Raw genomic sequence first — 20,008 nt, forward strand, 5'->3', positions numbered from 1 at the left:
GCACCGGTCTCCGTCTCCCGCGCTGCTCTGAGCCTGGCCTGGCCTAGCCGCCTTTAAAGGAGTGGCTGAGCCACCACCTTCTGCAGCCCCCTGGGCACCGGAAGGAGGGGAGGTTCTGCAGCGGCCCAGCGGGCAGCGGAGGGAGGGTTCTGCGGCGGCCTGGTGAGCAGCGGTGGCAGGGACAGTTCTGCGACGGCCCGGCGGGCACCAGAAGGAGGGAGGGTTCTGCGGCGGGCAGCGGTGGCAGGGACAGTTCTGTGGTGGCCCGGCGGGCAGCGGTGCCAGGGAGGGAAGGTTTTGCGGCAGCCCGGCAGGCAGCGGTGGCAGGGACAGTTCTGCGGTGGCCCAACGGGCACCACAGGGAGAGAGGGAGGGTTCTGCAGTGGCCGGCAGGCAGCGGAGGGGTGGGCCCCACTGATCCCAGTGCCGTTTGCACTGTGCCGAGCCCTGCTGCAATGCCGGCCCCGCGCGGAGGTCGCAGACCCCAGCCAGCGCTGCCTGTGTTGGCCCCCTCGGAGCCTGCCTGGCCAGGAGAGGCACCCTAAGGCCTGAGGGGGGAGCCCCTGTCGCCCGGCTGCGAGCAGGCTGTAGCCCCTGGCTGCCCATGGGCGGAGGGAGCGGGTGGGTGCTGCCCTTCATCCCCCTGAGAGCCGCCTTGACTGCCCTCCACGAGCTCCCTGCAGCTGCCTTTTTTTTTTTGCTTCAGCAGTCCGTCCGCCTTTTTTTTTTTTTTTTTTGCCTGGGGCGTCAAAAAAGCTAGAGCCGGCCCTGCCACCAGTTATGCTGTGTCTTGCCTTCCCTTACCATCTGGAGATCAGAACTTTGCCTAAATAGATGAACTGAATCCCATGTGAAAATAGGCCAAGCATGCAGTACCCTTTGGTTTACCAATCCTACACTGCTTTCTCTTCCAGTGCGATAGCTGAAAAGTGCTTTATTTGAGCTCATCAGCTGACGAATGTATAATTCCTCTTGCAAATATGGCAATCACACGAGGATTGTAGGTGCTCATAATAGTGCTGTTCTGTCTTCAATTGGCTCAAGGTAAAAGGGTTATGTCAAACAAAAGAAAGGTCAGAGTCTGCCTTTTTCTGTGTACCACATGGTGAGGCCTTTCTCGGGACATTTATAGTAGGACGCTTTAATATGATTTTTGTGGAGAAGGTTGCAGCATCCTTTTAAAAGGTTACTGTACTGGCTTCCAGGGTGTCATTTGACCCCACTGGGGATGATGAAGGCAGTTCTTTCCTTGTGAGACTCCCTCTCATCAGAGTTTAGCCCCCGTTTCCTCTCACCAGTAGACATGACTAGCATCTCTTCTGTTGATCCTGAGGGAGATTTCCTTCTGCCAGGAATCTTGTTAATCTGTGGTCCGGCTATTTATGAGAGATGATCTGGCCGCACTTAGCTCAAGTAACTTGATTTATAGAATGAATTGTATTATAACAACATAATTCACATCATAGGGTGTACTATGTTTATGCATTTGCGTCAGTCCATATAGAGATAATGTATTATCAAAGATTTTTTACTGCATTATCTGATATGTTGTCCTTAAATGTAGGGCCAGATCCTCAGCTGAGATAATTTGACATAGATGGTTTACATGGAGTTATGCTGATTTACACCAGGTGAAATCTTGGCCAACAATGGACATTTTGAATATGGTGCTGTATAATTCAGCACAGACTTATGATGATCTGATTCTGGGCAAAGTTAGGAATGGGAATTGCCTTGTATATCTTTATTGTGAATACACAATTGGATTTCATTCTCTAGAGGCACCTGTGATTTAATCTTGAGAAACACAAATAGTCATTTTAAATCAAACCAGAAGGGAGTCCCTTGCAGATTATATAAACCATTCTGAGAGGCGTGACGGGTCGGATCCCCCTTCTGGGATGCCACTGGGATTTCACTGAGCCTCTCCTGCTCGACCAGCATAATTCTCTATGCTTTGCTGAATTAGGCTCTCTGGCCTCTTGCAGCACACACACAGGCAGGGCCACACCCCACTGCAGACACAGACTGAATTCAGCTCTGCATGAAAGGACTCCTCCAGCACTCACGTGCATGCCCCTTTTCAGAGATGAACCCAAAATAATACATCTTGTACTGTATAGAAAAATCTGCACAGCGCAAGCTCATAAAAATCTGCCCTTTTCCTCAATGTGAAGAGAGATGTGCACGACCTCTTGCCCCCCCCCCTTAGAAATTACATAGACTGGGTTTACTGATAAACAAAATAAGTTTATTAACTACAAAGGGTAGATTTTAAGTGGTTAAAGGGATAGCAAACAGAACACAGAAGATTACCTCAGTAAATAAACAAAAGCCACAAACTGAGCTTAACACACTAGCTAGGTAGGATACAAATTAGAAAATTCTCAACCTGAGTGATAGATAGGCTGGTGGATTCTTAAGGCACAAGTTGCCTTGGCTTTCCCAGGTTTTCTTGCACAGGCTAAAAATCCTTCCAGCCTGGGACCATCATTTCTCACAGTTCAGTCTTTGTTCCTCAGGTGATTTCAGGTGTGTTGTTGTAGGGAGAGTGAGGTCCCCTCATGTTGTCATTGTCCTCTTTTATAGCTTCCCGCCACTTACTGGAAAGCATTTTTGCTGTGACCTGGGTCCAACAGTTTCCATTGAATAGAGCTATCTCTGAGAGGTTTCTATTGCCCATAGATCCTGGGGTAATCCTTGTGCTTGTGTGCATTTCTTCAATATGCCACCAACATTGTTTGGCCTCATCCAATGTAGCACATTTGAAATAGAGATACATGGTCAATATTCTCAGCTTCAGATACAAAAATGATACATGCACACAAATTAGATAAACACATTCAGTAAATTATAACCTTTCCAATGATATCTTACAAGAGCCATCTTGCATAAAGTATATCTTAGTTATATCTTATTCATATCATAACCATATTTACATATAGAATATGGAGTGTAACATCACCAGAGGCATTTCCAGTTATCTATAGTTTTACAAAACAAGAAAAAGTACAGGGTGATAGTGTTGTTACAGTGACAATAATGTAACGAATGAGCAGTAGTTCTCATTTTAAGCTCCACTAGGTGCAGTGTGTGTAGAGAGAGACATATATTCATCTAAACCAATTTCAAAGCTTGAAGGTGATAGCAAGTTGTACAAAAGCAGATAACAATTACCATAGTAATACGCGGACAGTGAAAGTAATGCAAGTCAAGGAGTGAGCTAGCAAACCCTCATCCAAGTGCCATTGCTTATCGCCTTCAGTTAGGTGTATTGTATCGCACTGAGCATGTTGCTGGTGCTTACTGAATAATTCTCATGAGTGTGCTCTGGATGCCAGACCTAAAAAGTGGTGACAAGATGCATCAATTTAGAGGCATCCTTGGACTAATCAGTGTAACAATATTGGCATCAGTCTTGCCAGTGAAATAATTGCTTGTCTACCCTCATAACCAAATGCAAATCGGCATAGGCTTTGGTGGTATCCACAATGTGTGGGTGTGTTTTGCGCAGAGAATTAAGCAAATATTAAAACTTTTGCTTCTAAATCACCTTTGGGTCAAATTCAGATCAGGTTCACAATGAGCTGTTATAAATTGTTAACTGTTTATGTGTGAAGTTGGTGGCTGCAGTCCACTTATCTGATTCACAGAAATCACAACTGCATTGTCGCTAATTGGCACCCTTGTTGGTGGTCCCAGAGAGGCCAAGAAATAAACAACAGTGAAGACTCAACCATAAAGGTTTCACATTCAAATTAGTGTTTCTGAGACCACGTGGGTAAGCTTTTAATGGTACTGTCCAAGCTGCAGCTGTTCTGTAGATAAATATAGGAATTTAAGTCTTCAGGTCTCATTGAAAGAGCTACCAAAAACAAGCCTCAGGGAAGGGGAAATATTTTAATAACAGAAAACATCTTGCATGTAAATAAACTGCCCAGCTTCCCAGTGGTGATCTCTGGGTCAAATCTATAAGGTATTAGTATCACAGGGCTCTAACCCTTAGTGTACTTATACTCTATCAGTAATAAGGGGCCTACATTTAGAACCACATTCTGTCTGAATTACTCACTTTTGAGGGGTACCTTACTCTTCAAGTGGGTCCATTGTTTTCCATGGACTAGATTGGAAACCCTTTGCTCACATTGATGGGCAGTTAGTAGCATGACTAGTCTACTGAAGTTAATGGGACTGATCACATGGGTGTGGGATCACACATTTGATGGAGGGGTTCACAGTCTGTCTCACTGAAATCAATGGACCTACTTGAGAACTAAGGTACTCATGACTAAGTGTGGCAGAACCAGAGGCTTATCTATGTGGGAAATTATACCAGTATAGTTAAACCACTATAGTTACACTGGTATAACTTCCTTGTGGAGGCATTTTTATTCTGGAAGAAGAGTGGCTTTTACCATTTTCACGTACACCCCTTCCAAAGTCACAGAATCTAAACTGGGAAGAGGCACTGAATTAGGACTGTCCACATAGGGAGTTATATTGTATAACCATAGCGGTTTAAATTCACACCTTTTTATACCAGTATACCTTTCCAAGCAGACAAGACCAATGTGTATGTGCATGTGTTTCTGATGTTTAGTTTTAAAAAGTTCTGCAATATGCATTTTATTTTTCTTGGGAGCATTTTACTCTAATACAGTTACTAGACTGGCCTGTTGGAAGAACAAGCTTTTATGAATTTTATCACATTAATATTTAAGTTTGGCATGATGGGAGAAACTTCAGTAATATTTTTAAAAGGTTTTCATTTCAGAATGAAAATGAATAATAAAAACACCATGTACCATTACATTTCTGGTTTAATGAAATTAATTTCAAAAGCGATAAAAGAAAATCAAATGAAATTGAAATCTTTTAATAGATTTCTTCTTATGTTAACTTTAGAGAATTATCTAATTTTTTGGAGAGCTTTTAAAGTGATTCACTTGGATTGATTCCCAATAGAATTCCCTTTCATTACTAGATTATTGGAATTAATTATAAAATTAGCCTTATCCTTTCCAGGTTGTCAATATCTAAGCACAAATGTCATCACTAACAAGGGCTGACTGTCAGAAATGATCAGTATGTGATCTTCAGTGCATTAGTAGGGAGAAATTAATCATTGTCCTCTTCTGGTACTTGTATATTGTTTTATTTTTATAATAGATAAGTATTTATCAGTCAGTTAGGGTTACTGAATAGCAATGATTTTTTAAATCACTAAAGAAATGCTGAAAAGCTGGCCAGTGAAATGTGTGCATTCAGATATCCTGTAAGTTGTTCGATACAGTGATCTATGTGCAATTTGAAAAGCAAATGAAGAAAAAAAGAATTGACTGTCAGATTACACGAAGTGCCATAAAAATATTTTGTTTAGATGAAAGTGCCTTTTACCAGTCCACAGTTTTGCTGTTGAAAAGGCAGAATAATATACAGCTGGTTTCTTAAATGTTCATATAAATAGGTGTCACAGTGACTTTACATGAAATTTCCAAAATATATGCTAAGGCCCAGTTCAGCAAACTATACGTATTCAATGAAGAATACAAGTATGAGCTTCACTTTCAGTATATGTTTAAATCCGAAATCAATGGTACTTCAGTTGCATTCAAGCATGTACTTAACTGCTTTGCTTAATAGAAATAAACAAAAGCACATTCTAAAGTGTGTGGCTGATTCTGGCCTTAAATCCTCTCCCAAATCACTATGGGGTAAATTTTGCATTCCGTATTTGAGCAAAATACCTGTGGAAGATGTTGGGAATTTTGCTCAAGTAGCAACTGCAGAATCTGACCCACTGTTTGTGTATGAAAGGGTGTCATTGAGTGTGTGTCTGTTCTGCCATAGAAAAGACATGCAAAGGAAAACAATACATATTCATATAAGCCTAAAAAGCCCTAACTGGGCATTTACTTTTTAATAAGCAATTTCATGGCAGATTTGCAAACTACACTTTGCTGTCATACTCTGTGAAGTGCTCATCTTTTCCAATAAATAGACTAGCTTGAAAGCTTGACCTTTTTTTTCCAAAAGGAAGATAGATTAAACCTTTTTGGATAGATGGACAGATTCATTACATGATACTTTCCACAGAGATATCTAGAAAAATAACTTGACCTCAACATTCATCAGGTTAAACTGTTTTTAAAATATATATATACTGTAATAGTGGTCATTAAAGTTTTCCCTTTTCATTAGAGTTCATTAAAGAATTATTCACAGAGTTCTAAATACTTGAAACCTGTTCCTTTGGCGTTCATGGAGTTTGCATTTCTTGTGCAAGGTTAATATTGCAACTAAACTGGGAACTGATTTTTCCCCCCCCCTCCGCCCCATTATCTGTGTATCTGTAAAAAATTCAGTGCAGCTTTTTGCAAAACATTTTTGAGTTTCAAGATGGATGAGTTAGTGCTGGTCACAATGCTGTTGGTTCTGATTCCTTGACTGGCTGAGCCTGTCCCACGCAGTTAGGAGCATCACTAGAGGCTATTTTGGCTCTGTTTTGCTAATGGAGAGGCAATAGTTAGTTTACAGTTTGTGAACTTGAAATAATAATAAGACTTTGTCTTTTAATTTTTCCAATTCAAACAGTTTAGGAAATGCTCAACTATTGTTTGATAGGCTAGATTTGCCCAGTCTATTACTGGGTCCTACAAGGCAACTTCCTTCTTAATTTCTCTTCTCTTGAATCTATGTAATTAATAGTTTCCTAGCACATCTGTCATAGGCTTGAGGTCTAACTACTGCTTTCATGTAATCTTCCCATAACCTTAAAGGAAATGACTGCCTGAAGTTACTGCCCCATTTTTAGCCAGGGAATTTAGTTGTGCTTTCTTTGATTTACTGATAATGTTCCAGTATTTTGAGATTGTAAATAGCACTCATTTATTATGATTCCATTTTATATATGGGACATAGTCCCCTGAGAGGAAGACAAGGAGCCTGGATTATAAGTCTGAGGCATCTCTGTGACCCTAACAGCATCCCAGTGCAAGAGGGCAAGGGGCTCACTGGCATCTGCTGTTTCAGCTGGCTTGACCATTCAGTGTACCCCAATTCATTAATGTCATAAACTGTATCAGATATGTATCATGTAAGGTATCATTGGAAAACTAATAACACACTGATCATTAATATTCTTTCATGGTGTGTGTATCATAAACACCCAAGGGACCATACAAATATGAAGGAAATGCGGAACTAAAATGTGTTCACCAGACAAGCCTGGGTAGTGAGTAAATGGGTTTCTCCCAGACAAAGGACAGACCAGTGCCTCCTGCCACGTTTCACCAGAGTTGATTAGCAATCACATATCAAGTGGCAGTTCATTTACATTGGAAAGGGCAGGAACAGATCAATTTGCATTCAGCAAACCCCAGGGAAGAAGAAACCATCATGGAACTTCCTTCACTGCCAGACTCCATGTCCAGGACCGGCTCTAGGCACCAGCAAAGCAAGCACAATTCCAGGGGCCACCTCACTTATTTTCTCCTTTCTCCAGATCATTTATGAATAAGTTGAAAAGGTTTTTTTTCTTGGGCAGTTGCGCTCTTGGAGCTTGGGGCGGCACATTTTTTGCTTGGGGTGGCAAAAAACCTAGAGCCGGCCCTGTCCATGTCTCCTTCTTCACAACTTGAATTAACTTTATTTTGGGGGTGTAACTTTCAGAAGAATCCATTTTAAAGGTTCACTGGACTATAGAAGAGAGGTGCAAAGAATCCCTAGTTTTCTTTGACCTAGGAAGAAAAGGGGAACCAGCACCCTGTACTTTGGTTGTCGGTCCTGACTAAGAGACAATTGGCCATTCTGGGCAAAGTTTGATTGATGAGAGAAACCATCTGAAAGGCTTACACCTTGCTAGATTAATTTTTGTACTTTTAGATGCATGTTTTCACTTTTATTTACTTGCAGCCATCTCCACCTTTGTTTCTTTTACTTGGCATCACTTAGTCTAGTTCCTGTTGTTAATAAATTTGTTTTATTTTAATCTAAACCAACCCAGTGCTGTGTTTGAATCAAAGTGATTGTTAACTCCAGTTAATGTGGCAAGCTGATGGGTGCTGACTCTTTAAAGGAGCAAACAAACCTTATTATTCCTCTCAATGGCCCAGGAAACGGCTGGACATTGCAGTGATCATGGTTTTGGGCAATTTGGGACTAGGAGTGTGTTGGGGTCACTTGGCCAGTAGTAACCAAGGCTGGTGGGTACCAGAGTGTGGCTGGGGTGTAACAAGCCGGCTGGTGGCTCCAGGCTGTGAGCCACAGTAGCAAAGTACTGAAGGCACTCAGGGTACAGAGCATGCAGTGACATGGTCCCTCACTGGTCTGGATTGCATTCCAGAATGTGACAGCCTCCCGAGACATTCTGCCTTCACAGCTTAGACACCTGACACCCAAAAGCTTACAGTACAACTCACTTGCCAAACATCAGTGAGAGGACTGAACACCAAACAGGGAGCTAGAGCCTGAGGCAAAGGTTTCCCTGAGCAGCAAGGTACTGACAAAAGAGAAATCAGCCAGTGTGTTAGCAGCCAGGAGGAGACTTTGGGTAATGGGAAAAGTACCTTATGCCTCTGGATTTTCTCAGGGTCAGTGGTTCTGTTGCTCTGAGTACAGAGTAGTAGCGTCATAAGTACCAAAATATTGCTGTCACCCATACAGGCCCTTTTCAGTGAATGGGGTTCAATGAGTATGAGTCAGGGGAGGATTTAGTATCAAATAATCCCATTATTTTGAGGTTTAAAACAGCCTCTGTTGGGTGTTAGCACTCCTAAGTAAAATGGTATTTTGTTGTTTGCTAGGAAGGAAGGGAAATTAATAGAAGAGTATCGTGAAATCATATGAAATTGCGGAACTATTAACTATGGTTTGTAACCTGTCCTTTAAATCAGCTTCTGTACCCAATGACTGGAAGATAGCTAATGTAATGCCAATATTTAAAAGGGCTTTAGAAGTGATCCTGGCAATTACAGACTGGTAAGTCTAACGTCAGTACCTGGCAAATTAGTTGAAACAGTAGTAAAGAATAAAATTGTCAGGCACATGAAGAACATAACTTGTTGGGCAAAAGTCAACATGGTTTCTGTAAAGGGAAGTAATGTCTTACTAATCTATTAGAGTTCTTTGAAGGGGTCAACAAACCTGTGGACAAGGGGGATCCAGTGGACATAGTGTACTTAGATTTCCAGAAAGCCTTTGATAAGGTTCCTCACCAAAGGCTCTTATGTAAATTAAGTTGTCATGGGATAAGAGGGAAGATTCTTTCATGGATTGAGAACTGGCTAAAAGACAGGGACCAAAGGGTACGAATAAATGGTAAATTTTCAGAATGGAGAGGAGTAACTAGTGGTATTCCCCAAGGGTCAGTCCTAGAACCAATCCTATTCAATTTATTCATAAATGATCTGGAGAAAGGGGTAAACAGTGAGGTGGCAAAGTTTGCAGATGATACTATACTGCTCAAGATAGTTAAGACCAAAGCAGACTGTGAAGAAATTCTAAAAGATCTCACAAAACTAAGTGATTGGGCAACAAAATGGCAAATGAAATGTAATGTGGATAAATGTAAAGTAATGCACATTGGGAAAAATAAGCCCAACCATACATACAATATGATGGGGGCTAATTTAGCTGCAACTAATCAGGAAAGAGATCTTGGAGTCATCGTGGATAGTTGTCTGAAGACATCTATGCAGTGTGCAGCAGCAGTCAAAAAAGCAAACAGGATATTAGGAATCATTAAAAAAGGGATAGAGAATAAGATGGAGAATATCTTATTGCCCTTATATAAATCCATGGTACGTCCACATCTTAAATACTGCATACAGATGTGGTCTCCTCATCTCAAAGATATATGGGCATTAGAAAAAGTTCAGGAAAGGGCAACTAAAATTATTAGGGATTTGGAATGGGTCCCATATGAGGAGAGATTAAAGAGGCTAGGACTTTTCAGCTTGGAAAAACTAAGAGACTAAGAGGGGATATGATAGAAGTGTATAAAATCATGAGTGGTATGGAGAAAGTGAATAAAGAAAAGTTATTTACTTGTGCCCATAATATAAGAACAAGGGGCCGCCAAATGAAATTAATGGGCAGCAGGTTTAAAACAAATAAAAGGAAGTTCTTCTTCACACAGCACACAGTCAACCTTGGAACTCCTTTCCTGAGGAGGTTGTGAAGGCTAGGACTATAACAGGGTTTAAAAGAGAACTAGATAAATTCATGGAGGTTAAGTCCATTAATGGCTATTAGCTAGGATGGATAAGGAATGGTGTCTCTAGCCTCTGTTTGTCAGAGGATGGAGATGGATGGCAGGAGAGAGATCACTTGATCATTACCTGTTAGGTTCACTCCCTCTGGGGCACCTGGCATTAGTCACTGTCGGTAGACAGGATACTGGGCTGGATGGACCTTTGGCTGACCCAGTATGGCCTTTCTTATGTACAAAGGACTGTTTCAAGAGCATAATCATCTCTTTTGTCTTGATTTCCCCCATCTGTTTATTGTATCCACCAATTATCTTTTCTCTTAAAATTAGATTGTAAGCTCTTCGGTGGAGGGACTTTGTTGTTTACTTGTACAGCACCTAGCTCATTGGGGCCCTGATCCCTGACTGCAGCCTCTAGACACTACCACAATTCAAATAATTAACAGTTAAAGTAATCCCATAGTTAACATATACATTAACAGCCAAATTCTCCCCTGTAAAATCTATAGATATGTTTTTGTTTTTTTCCAAAAATGGACTGATTGTTTTTAATGGCTTGTTTATAATGGATCAAATTTAAAGGGCACATTTGCTCTGTTGAATTTTAAATTGGCTTCAGTGCTGTTTAAATATTTGCAAAATAGAAAAAAACCTAGATAGGGAAAATGTAGTTTTCATTTTTATTTCAATTTTTTTCCACAGTGAAACTCGGGATGAAAAATGTTAAGAACTTTGTTACAGTTGTTACTATTATGTATTACTATTACAATAGCACCCATAGGCCCCAACAGAGGTTGTGCGAGGCATTGCACAGACACATAGTAAGAAGCTCTCTCTGCCCCAAAGAGTTTACACGCTAAATAAACAAGGCAGAGAGATTGACTTGCCCAAGGTCACATAATTGGTCAGTAACACAGGTGGGAATGGAACCCAGATCTTCTAACTCCCAGCCCATTGCCATAGCTACAGGACTCTACTGCTTCCTGAGAGACATAATAATAACAATACATTATTACCTCCAGATCAGCAGTTACCCTTCAAGGAAGCTGGCAGTTCCTTTACTGAATGAACTTTTGTTATAGAAGTGCAGTCATTTAATTTAATTAAAATAATTTCCTCATACAAACTGTGGACTAAATCTTGTTGTCCTATAACTGTGGACTAAATCTTGTTCCCATAAAGGTGAATGACTATATTGCATAGGAATTGCCATAGTTGATCAGACCTGTGATCCATCTAGTCCAAGGGTAGGCAACCTATGGCATGGGTGCCGAAGGCGGCACGCAAGCTGATTTTCAGTGGCACTCACACTGCCCGGGTCCTGGCCATCAGTCCGGGGAGCTCTGCATTTTAATTTAATTTTAAGTGAAGCTTCTTAAACATTTTAAAAGCCTTATTTACCTTACATACAACAATAGTTTAGTTATATATTATAAACTTATAGAAAGAGACCTTCTAAAAACGTTAAAATGTATTACTGGCATGCGAAACCTTAAATTAGAGTGAATAAATGAAGATTTGGCACACCACTACTGAAAGGTTGCCGACCCCTGATCTAGTCCAATATTCTACTGGCCAGTACCAGATGTTACCCCCCCCCAAAAAAAAGAATGCAAGAAACTCTATAGTGGACTATTATTGAATAATTTGCCAGAGGGGGAAGTTGCTTCTGCTGGCTTATGCCTTGGAGCATATGGGTTTGTATGCCTTATTTAAAAAAAAATCCTATCTAATATTTCAGCAGATGTTCTGATTATCCATATAAATGTATAATGCTTTTTAGTACTAAACTCTTGACCTCAATGATATCTAGTGGCAATGAGTTCACAATTAATTAATGCATTTAGTTACGACATGTCACCTCTCCCCTGTGCCTCAGTTTTGCCATCTGTAAAATGGGGATAATGATACCAAGCTCCTTTGTAAAGTGCTTTGAGATTTACTTATAAAAACATACCAATAATTTATATAAACCATTGTAATTTTCAATATTATTTTCTATTCCATTCCTGATCCACCCTACATTTTGTTTGCTTTTTAATTTTTTTTATCTCTGCTTCACATTGAGCAGTGGTTTTCATTAGCTGAGCTGTCCACAATGTCCTGTTCCTGAGAAGTTATAGTGAGTAAGGACTTGCAGGATTTGGCTCTAGCTTACCTAATGTGACAATTGATCTCACACATCTCTTTTGAAGGGAGAATAATATTTTAACCTGCAATTCAGCTAAAGCTGAATGTCTTTATGAATTGTTAGCACATGGAGGGGTGGGGCACTCCCTGTTGTTTCTGAGACAAGTTTAGGATTCTGTGTCAGACACCATCGGAGGAGCAGAGAAATAGATGGATATAGTGATTGGGTGTGGGCAAGACATGCAAGGCAAGGTTTAGGTGGGAAAAAAACAGCTGAATGGTCTTGAGCCAATCAATGACCTCTGAGTCAGCTTGGGAAGACCTCTGGGGAGCCCAACATGAAAAGAGTAACTCTACCCTTATCACCATGTGACCATACTAGTCAAAATTGTGCTCTTGTTTACACCTGGGCAACCCCCTGGAAGTCACTGGAATTGTGAAGTTTGTCAGGGCAGATGTTGGACTTGATTTCATTGGGGCTGCTTGGCTACAGCTAAAGGCAGAAAGCTGTTTGAAGGGACACAAGGGCTTTAATAGTAACTCCAGTACTAACCACATGAAAATATCGTATTTTAAAATTTCAAAGCTTCCCTCTATGGAATCAGAGAACACTGTGTTCTGAAATGGGAAAGTTCTCCCGATTTAGGGAAATAATATTCCCTCCAAGTCTAGAAGGGCATGACATTTTCTCCTTGTTTGATTATATTAAGTATATTAAATATGACCTAATTTTTTAAGGTTGCTCAAGCGAGAGAGTTCAAAGGATTTTGAATGACATTTTTTCAATTTATTTTTGTTAAGCCTTTGCAACAATTGTAAATAATCACTCTTATAAAGGACACATGGCAGCGGTCAAGTAATCCTTCATGTACATGAGTATATGTTTCCGTGCTAAGGAAATCCACAAAAGAAAACTCAAGAGAGATACTTAGATCAAAACTTAGCTAACATTTATCAGATAAACTAGGATTTAACAGTCCTTGGCATTTAAAGCAAAAAGCCCAAGAAAAATATAAGGCATCATAAAAGGTTATTGATATTCAGGTGGCAACAACTTATCAGGAATACCAGCTTTTCAATGTAGTTCTTCACCTTTAGAAAATAGGGTTCCGTTTTTATTTTTATTATTATTAAAATGAGACAATAGGAAGGGCTTAGCACTATCATAGGTGACAGAGACATAACGTTTCATCTATTAGAACTGAAGTTTGGCAGGCTTAATGCTGAGATTTGGAAATTTAAAGAAGCAAATTTGAAAGACTAGGTTGTTAATAGTCTGTGTTGACTATGAGATTATTTTAGAAATATCTAGGTAACTGAAAAATTAGTTGTGCAAAATCCCAAGCTTGCTTTATTCTCCAGCCTTACTGATGATTGGTTCTTATTGCAAGTGTTGCCAACTCTTGCGATTTTATCCCATCTCACAAAATTTGATGTTTTCTTTAAAGATCCTGCTCCTAGAGTCAGGTGATTAGGTTTTTTTTTTAAAGCATACAGGCTCTCCCAGCCCCCTCCATGTTTCTAGCCCTTATAGTCGAAGAGAAGATCTTGAAAATATGAAACCTAAAGTCTCAAAAACCAGAAAACAAATATGAATATTTTTGTTTGTTTTAGAATCTAATTTTTAAGCCAATATCATTGTATTTTATAACTTGAGGTTGGCAATACTGTTGTATGTTATGAAAGTGACACCAGAGAATTAAGCTCTCAACTTTTTTAGCCTCTTTAACAGAAAAATCATCTCTAGTAGTAAATTTCAGGTATTCTAAAACCTGAATATGGTAAGAGCTGTGTAATATGCTGATTTATGTAATATTCCTCCCCTTTGGTGCCAGAGTGGTGATGAGAAGAGAGAGAGAGAGAGAGAATAACCCCTCACCCCGAACCAATAAACTATCAGTGAGATTTACCATCTCACAGCACAACCTATCAACTTATTAGTAGAGTTGCTCAAAATATTTCATGGGAAAGTTCTCCTGCCGAAAAATATTCTTTTGACAAAGCTGGGTTTTTGTTGTTGTTGTTGTTGTTTTTTAAATTTTGGCAAGAAAATATTGGCTCCATTGTGATGATTTAAGTTTTTCCTCGGGAAATTTTGGGGAAAAAAAAGTCACTTTGATTTAAAAAGTCATTTTGATTTTTTGAAATGGAAATGTTTTAAGTAAAAACAAAGTGAAATTTTTTGTTTTGTTTCTTGACATGTCGATTCACAAACAAGGGGTTTGAAACTTCTCAGGGGCAAACCAAAAAACCTCAAAGAAATATTTTTTTTTTCAACTGAAATTTCACAGGGGAAAAGTTTCAGTTTTCCCATGATTTCTGCTCGTTAGTTAAGAACTGCCTTAAAACTAATCCACAGTCAGAGACTTGATTTGGCAGGTCTAATTTTTAAAGGCAGTGGCTCCTAGCTCTTCTGATGTAGTGCAGTTAGAGATGTGTTTGCAGTAGCTTGTACTGGGACATTGGAATTTTGCAATGTGTGAGACCTGAGGTACAGAGCAAAGGATGCAAGAAACACTTTGCCAGAATGTGACTTAGCTGCTTTTACACCCATCTGCCCAGTCTCCTATTTGTTTAAATGGGATTTTTGGTTTATGTTTCCAATTATGTGGTTTTGAGTTTTTGCTCTCTCAAAGGTTTGAAAGAGACTGAAATAAAATATTTCATTCATAAAGCTCTGCCTTGAGCATATTTAAAGCTATGCCCCACATGCAGTGAGGCCAAAGCATATGCCACTGCTGAGCCAGGTGCATGGCTCCACCTCCTGCTGCCATGTGAAATGTTAGGATTAATCCAGTGCATTTAAATCAGATTGCCGTAATACAAATTCACTGCAGTACATTACACTGGAACACGCAGTAACTTGTATTCCTAGCACTGTTGGTCTGCATCTTGCATGGGGTCTCCCAAGTGTTCATTTTCAATATCTACAGTGTGCCTACTTCTCAAGTTAAAGTGTCTCTTCGGCTTATGTAGCAGTAACTGTCCTGGAGGTGGGTTTATTTGTTCTGCACCTGTGCTGAGGAGAAAGAGAGACATAGCTCACTGGTGTGAAGAGATGAAAGAGAGAATATTTGAAGTCATCCATGTCCAGGAATGCTCAGCAAGTGGCAGAGAGAAAGACATAGCTCAGTAGGGTTTTTATAAGTGCAGCAGAATGCACAGAACAGCAAGAATCCATATAATCAAATGGCATAAGCAAGGAGACAGAGGCAGTGGCCCCCAATACCAAATTAAATGCTATGCTGAATGATGGATTTTTCTGTATTGCTTTTCGTGTATTTTTTTAAGTTTTTAATGTAGAAATAAATAAATAAATAAATATTGAAAGACGCTAATTTTCACCTTATAAAGTGATGGCCATTGCCCTATTATTAATAGTTATCTGTACTAGAGTATTGAAGTATATTAGTGTGATAACATGTAGGGGCAGTACTTGGACCCCAATGCACAAAGAGTTAACACCAACTTCACTTTCCCCTCCCCTTGGAACATCCTCCTGGGAAGGGCTGCTGGAAAAAGAGCAAAGGTGAATGTTTATGGGTCGGCCTGGGAACTGAGTGATTCCCCAAGGTTATTTTACTTATGGAAACATGCACCGATTTTTGTCGACAGAGATTTACTCCTGCTGATTCCTACTTGTTTAGTCCTGCTGTGACACCCCCAGCATACAATGGTGTTGTGTTCACAGCATATACACAGAGAAGTTAGTTAAAAAACAGAAATATTCTTGCTGGAAGGCTACAGTGTAACACTGCTTTTTTCCTTAGAAATCAAAACAATAATGCACAAGAACCCTCAAACAGAGGGAGAAAACAGGCTGCTCCCTAAGGCAGAGAGACACAACTCACCCCACCTTGCTTTAATTGGCTGTCTTCAGACTGACTCTGCTTGTACGCACCACACTTTGCAAGCAGGACTAGTATCTACCCTCGCTTCCCCTTCCACACTCTTAAAGTGATAGTTTTCAATTCCAACAGAGTCTTCCTTCCTGGAAGAAGCTAGTTCACAATAAGCAGTTTAATTTGGGTCAAATTCAGATGTTGGCTATTTTAATTGGGAGGGAATAATCTAGGGACCAAAAAATATATGCAGACTAAAACTTTGAAACTCGAGTGCACAATAGAGCCTAGGCACTGAACTGAGAACCTGTGGCAGCTGTGAGGGCTCACTAAAAGTCAGGCTGCCTTTACTTAAATCTCTAAATGTGGATTTAGGTGTCTAGCTTTAGGTAGCCAAATTTGGAAATTTGTCCATAAATCCCAGACAAACCTTAGTTAAGACTGAGTTACTATTGGAAATATCGCCCTTAAAAATTATGTTAACAGAACACTGTGCAGCAGTTAAAAGAAACAAAATGTTTAGAAGTCAGGAAATTCATTGAAGATTCATTGCCATCCTTAACGCTGACCCCTGTATCACACCCTATGCTAGTTGCATTTTCTTTGTGGGCCATAGGGATTGCTAGACTCACCTACTTCCTGTGTCTTGACTGGTAACCACCACCCCTGAATGGGCTAGAGGCTCATTCCTCCCCCAGTTCAACCAGCAGTTCTGAACACAGACACCAGTACAGTTCTTACTATCTCATACAGGCCAGACGTACAACCCTCCCTCCACCTATCCGTCTGCTACAGACTAGAGCCTACATAATTTTGCACCTTAAGTTTTAAAGCCCAGTAAGGTTTGAAGACCCCAATTTTATCCCATCCACTCTCCTGATACAGGCTGGAAAAGCTTTTGTAACTAGCCTGTTCGGCCTCCAAATAGGGTCTGAGCCTCTAGATACAGGCCAGACTCCACCTTACTCCATATACCCTATACCTACTGGCCAGACTGCCAGGTAAACACAAATGGGTGTGGACACACTTTCTTCAGCCCCTGGCCTTTGGAAAGGCCCCACACCAATGTGTAGTTCCTGCTAGGCAGCTTCCTTATGCCCACTGTCCATACACATTGCACTTCAGGTTGGTCACCAAGTAAAGTGAAATTGTGATGTGGGAAGAGGGGATTGAGGGCTCACTCTTGGAGTCCATCTCCAGGTGTGACACAGTTGGGACACTGCATGATGTCCTAATAGCTGGTAAATTGTTGGTAGCAATCATCTATGCCATGCCTGTTGACGTTAACGCTCTAGTGCAGGGGTTTGATCCCAAGAAAGCAAGGATCCATCCTTACTCTGCCCCAGACAGCCTCTTGTGGTGTGGTGCAGAGATTCCCTCATACACCACATCAGCCAAAAGGGACAAACTTGCTTCTGTGCTATTTATAATCTTCTTTTTACTTCAAACAACAGAATTACATTTGTTTTTTCCCCTCCCTCTTTGTTACAGGTTGACAAAGTGTGTGGCCAGCCCCAAGAAAGAGAAGCAAAACCTTCACCAGATAATATAGTGCAAGCAAAGGACGTGCCTGAAACACAGGCCCTCACGATGGCTCACTCTGCTAATCTAAACAATAAAAGGAGGTAACCCTACGTGAAACATATCTCTAAGTGCATTGAAATAAACCTTATTCCTCATAGTTGGCACTAACTGTTTCTCATGCGAAAGTGTTTAAACCCAATTATGTCCTCTGATATCCACCCACAACAGCCCTAGGCTTTCCTCAGAGGCGGTGCTAGTCCATTGGGGGCCCTAAACAGGAATCTTTTGGGGGCTCCCCCCCCACAACACATAATAAAAAGCAAATAAGGGGCCCACTTGAGCTGCTCGGGAGCCTAAGCAATTGCTTAGTCTGCTTAGGCCTAGCGCTGGCTCTAGCTTTCCTGGTAGTTGAGTAGATGTATTTGAGGGAATAATTGGTCCCTGTAGTGCTTTCCAGTTGAAGACTGACAGTATTTGTTGCAGGCCAGTCCTGATGTCATTACTCAGTGTTGACTCAGTCTTTAATTTGGCAAACTCTTACTGTAAACAATGGGAGCTTTGCCAGACGTAAAAACTGGGTGACTTCAGGACATTACCCTATAGGAGTCTGTTTGCTCCAGGTCTTTAAGGACTATTGATATTGGCATGGATCATCCATGGGATGGGATGGGGCTGGGGGTAGGGATGGAAGAGGGAGGGAATTTCCATGATGCAGTTACTCCCCTATTCTGTAGTGGAGGAAAGATTTTGGCATACACCAGTGGATTAGGCAGTCGGCTTCTGGTGAATTCTCAGGGATTAGAGCAAGGCCAGGTCCATCCGCACATAGGCCCTGTGCCTCCACATTGGCTCCAGCCTTCCAGCCACCTGTCAGTGCAGCTATAAAGGCGCTGTGCTATCAAGGTGTCCTTCTGCCATGATTCTCTTGTGCCTAAATTATGTGGTGGGGAGAGGGAATTTTGTGATGTGCATCCTCTCTGGCCCCTCTCGGCCTATGCACTCCTGCCCCCAAGTTGCCTGGTCTTCACCCCCTCCTCCACATGGACCTTAGATTACGGTTTGGGTGGGGAAGGAGGATGTGCCACAGAAGGGGGCGCGTCTCTCTGTGGAGTGTCTCTTCCATGTGTGCCTTAGGGAAGCTGATCCTACCCAGGGTACGTTTAAGTGAATTTCATTGTCAGTGAACAATAGAATTCCTATTGCTTATTACTGGCAAAGTTAAATCCTGCTACATCAGTATAAATCTGGAATAACTTTGCTGAAGTTAGTGGAGATGGCTCTGGATTTATACTGGTGTGACTGAGAGCAGAGTTTGGCTTTATTCCACCTGGGTGCCTGCCCAGATGAGTTCAGGCTGTAAGATTTGCACTCACATCTATTTTGATTTTTGTCCAATTCTACATACATTCTGAAAACCAAATACACTGTTTAAAAAAAAAAAGTTGGGACCACAGTGTACTTATCTATCACATTCTTCTGCAGTTTGAAACCAAAGCACAACAATTTGTGCTGGTGTTTGGGGCTAATTGATTTTCATTGTATAAACTGCATGAGATATAAAAAAGCAAGCAGCATGGCTGGTAAAAAGTAAATTAGATTTTAAAAATTCAGTGGTAATAATCTGAAGTATAAACTGAAATACAGTTAACAGAATTTGTTTTTTAAATGTACGGGTCCGGTTCTGTCCCCAATGAGATCTATATCACTATCTTCACTCAGAATTGCATTTTAGCAGAATTGACCTATGAGCCAGATCCTGAGCTGGTGTAAATGAGCAATGGAGTCACACCAATTTATCCAGCTGAGGATCTGGCCCTGAGACTTTTAATTAACCAGAGAGCAGTTGTTTGATGTTTAGTTAGTATAGATACCAAAGAAAATATAATAAAACTAATATTCCACTAATTATAAAATGTTGCCAAAAGCTGGTGTATGCATCATAACATCAACTGAGCAGAGCACATCCTTACATTTCACTGGTTAGTATGATGTTTTATGGAAATGTAGTGAGAAAGGTGTGATGAAGAACCAGCATACTAGGAATTAATGTGTGAGCTGGCGTTGGTAAATACGTGGGGGATGGACTTCATCTTTCCAAGACCTGTGGGAAAACGGTTGCGTAAAATTTGTGCTTTGCTTTTGGAGATAACTGGAGAGCTATAAATATCAAGAAATATACGGTGATGGACTTACTATTCTTCATATGTCATTTAATCGCATATGTTATCAATAAAAAGCAATTTTAGCTAATATAAAATTTTATAACTGATGTATAAAATCCTAAGTGCAGTGAATTATGTTA

General features: G+C 40.7%; 1 protein-coding gene across 8 annotated transcripts in view; it reads left to right on the forward strand.

Moving 5' to 3' along the window:
* The window catches only part of LOC120371739 (glypican-5-like), a 627,960-nt gene that overhangs the window by 235,264 nt on the left and 372,688 nt on the right, over positions 1-20,008 (forward strand). For all 8 annotated transcript variants that reach the window (XR_005584553.1, XM_039487907.1, XM_039487906.1 and 5 more), the window contains exon 4: positions 17,674-17,807. Coding sequence is in view for 7 of the 8 variants with exons in the window: in XM_039487907.1 (XP_039343841.1) it covers positions 17,674-17,807 (134 nt within the window). In the remaining variant the exon portion in view is untranslated. The remainder of the gene's footprint in view (positions 1-17,673; positions 17,808-20,008) is intronic.

Source organism: Mauremys reevesii, linkage group 9 (genome assembly GCF_016161935.1).
Source record: "Mauremys reevesii isolate NIE-2019 linkage group 9, ASM1616193v1, whole genome shotgun sequence".
NCBI classification, from domain to species: Eukaryota; Metazoa; Chordata; order Testudines; family Geoemydidae; genus Mauremys; species Mauremys reevesii.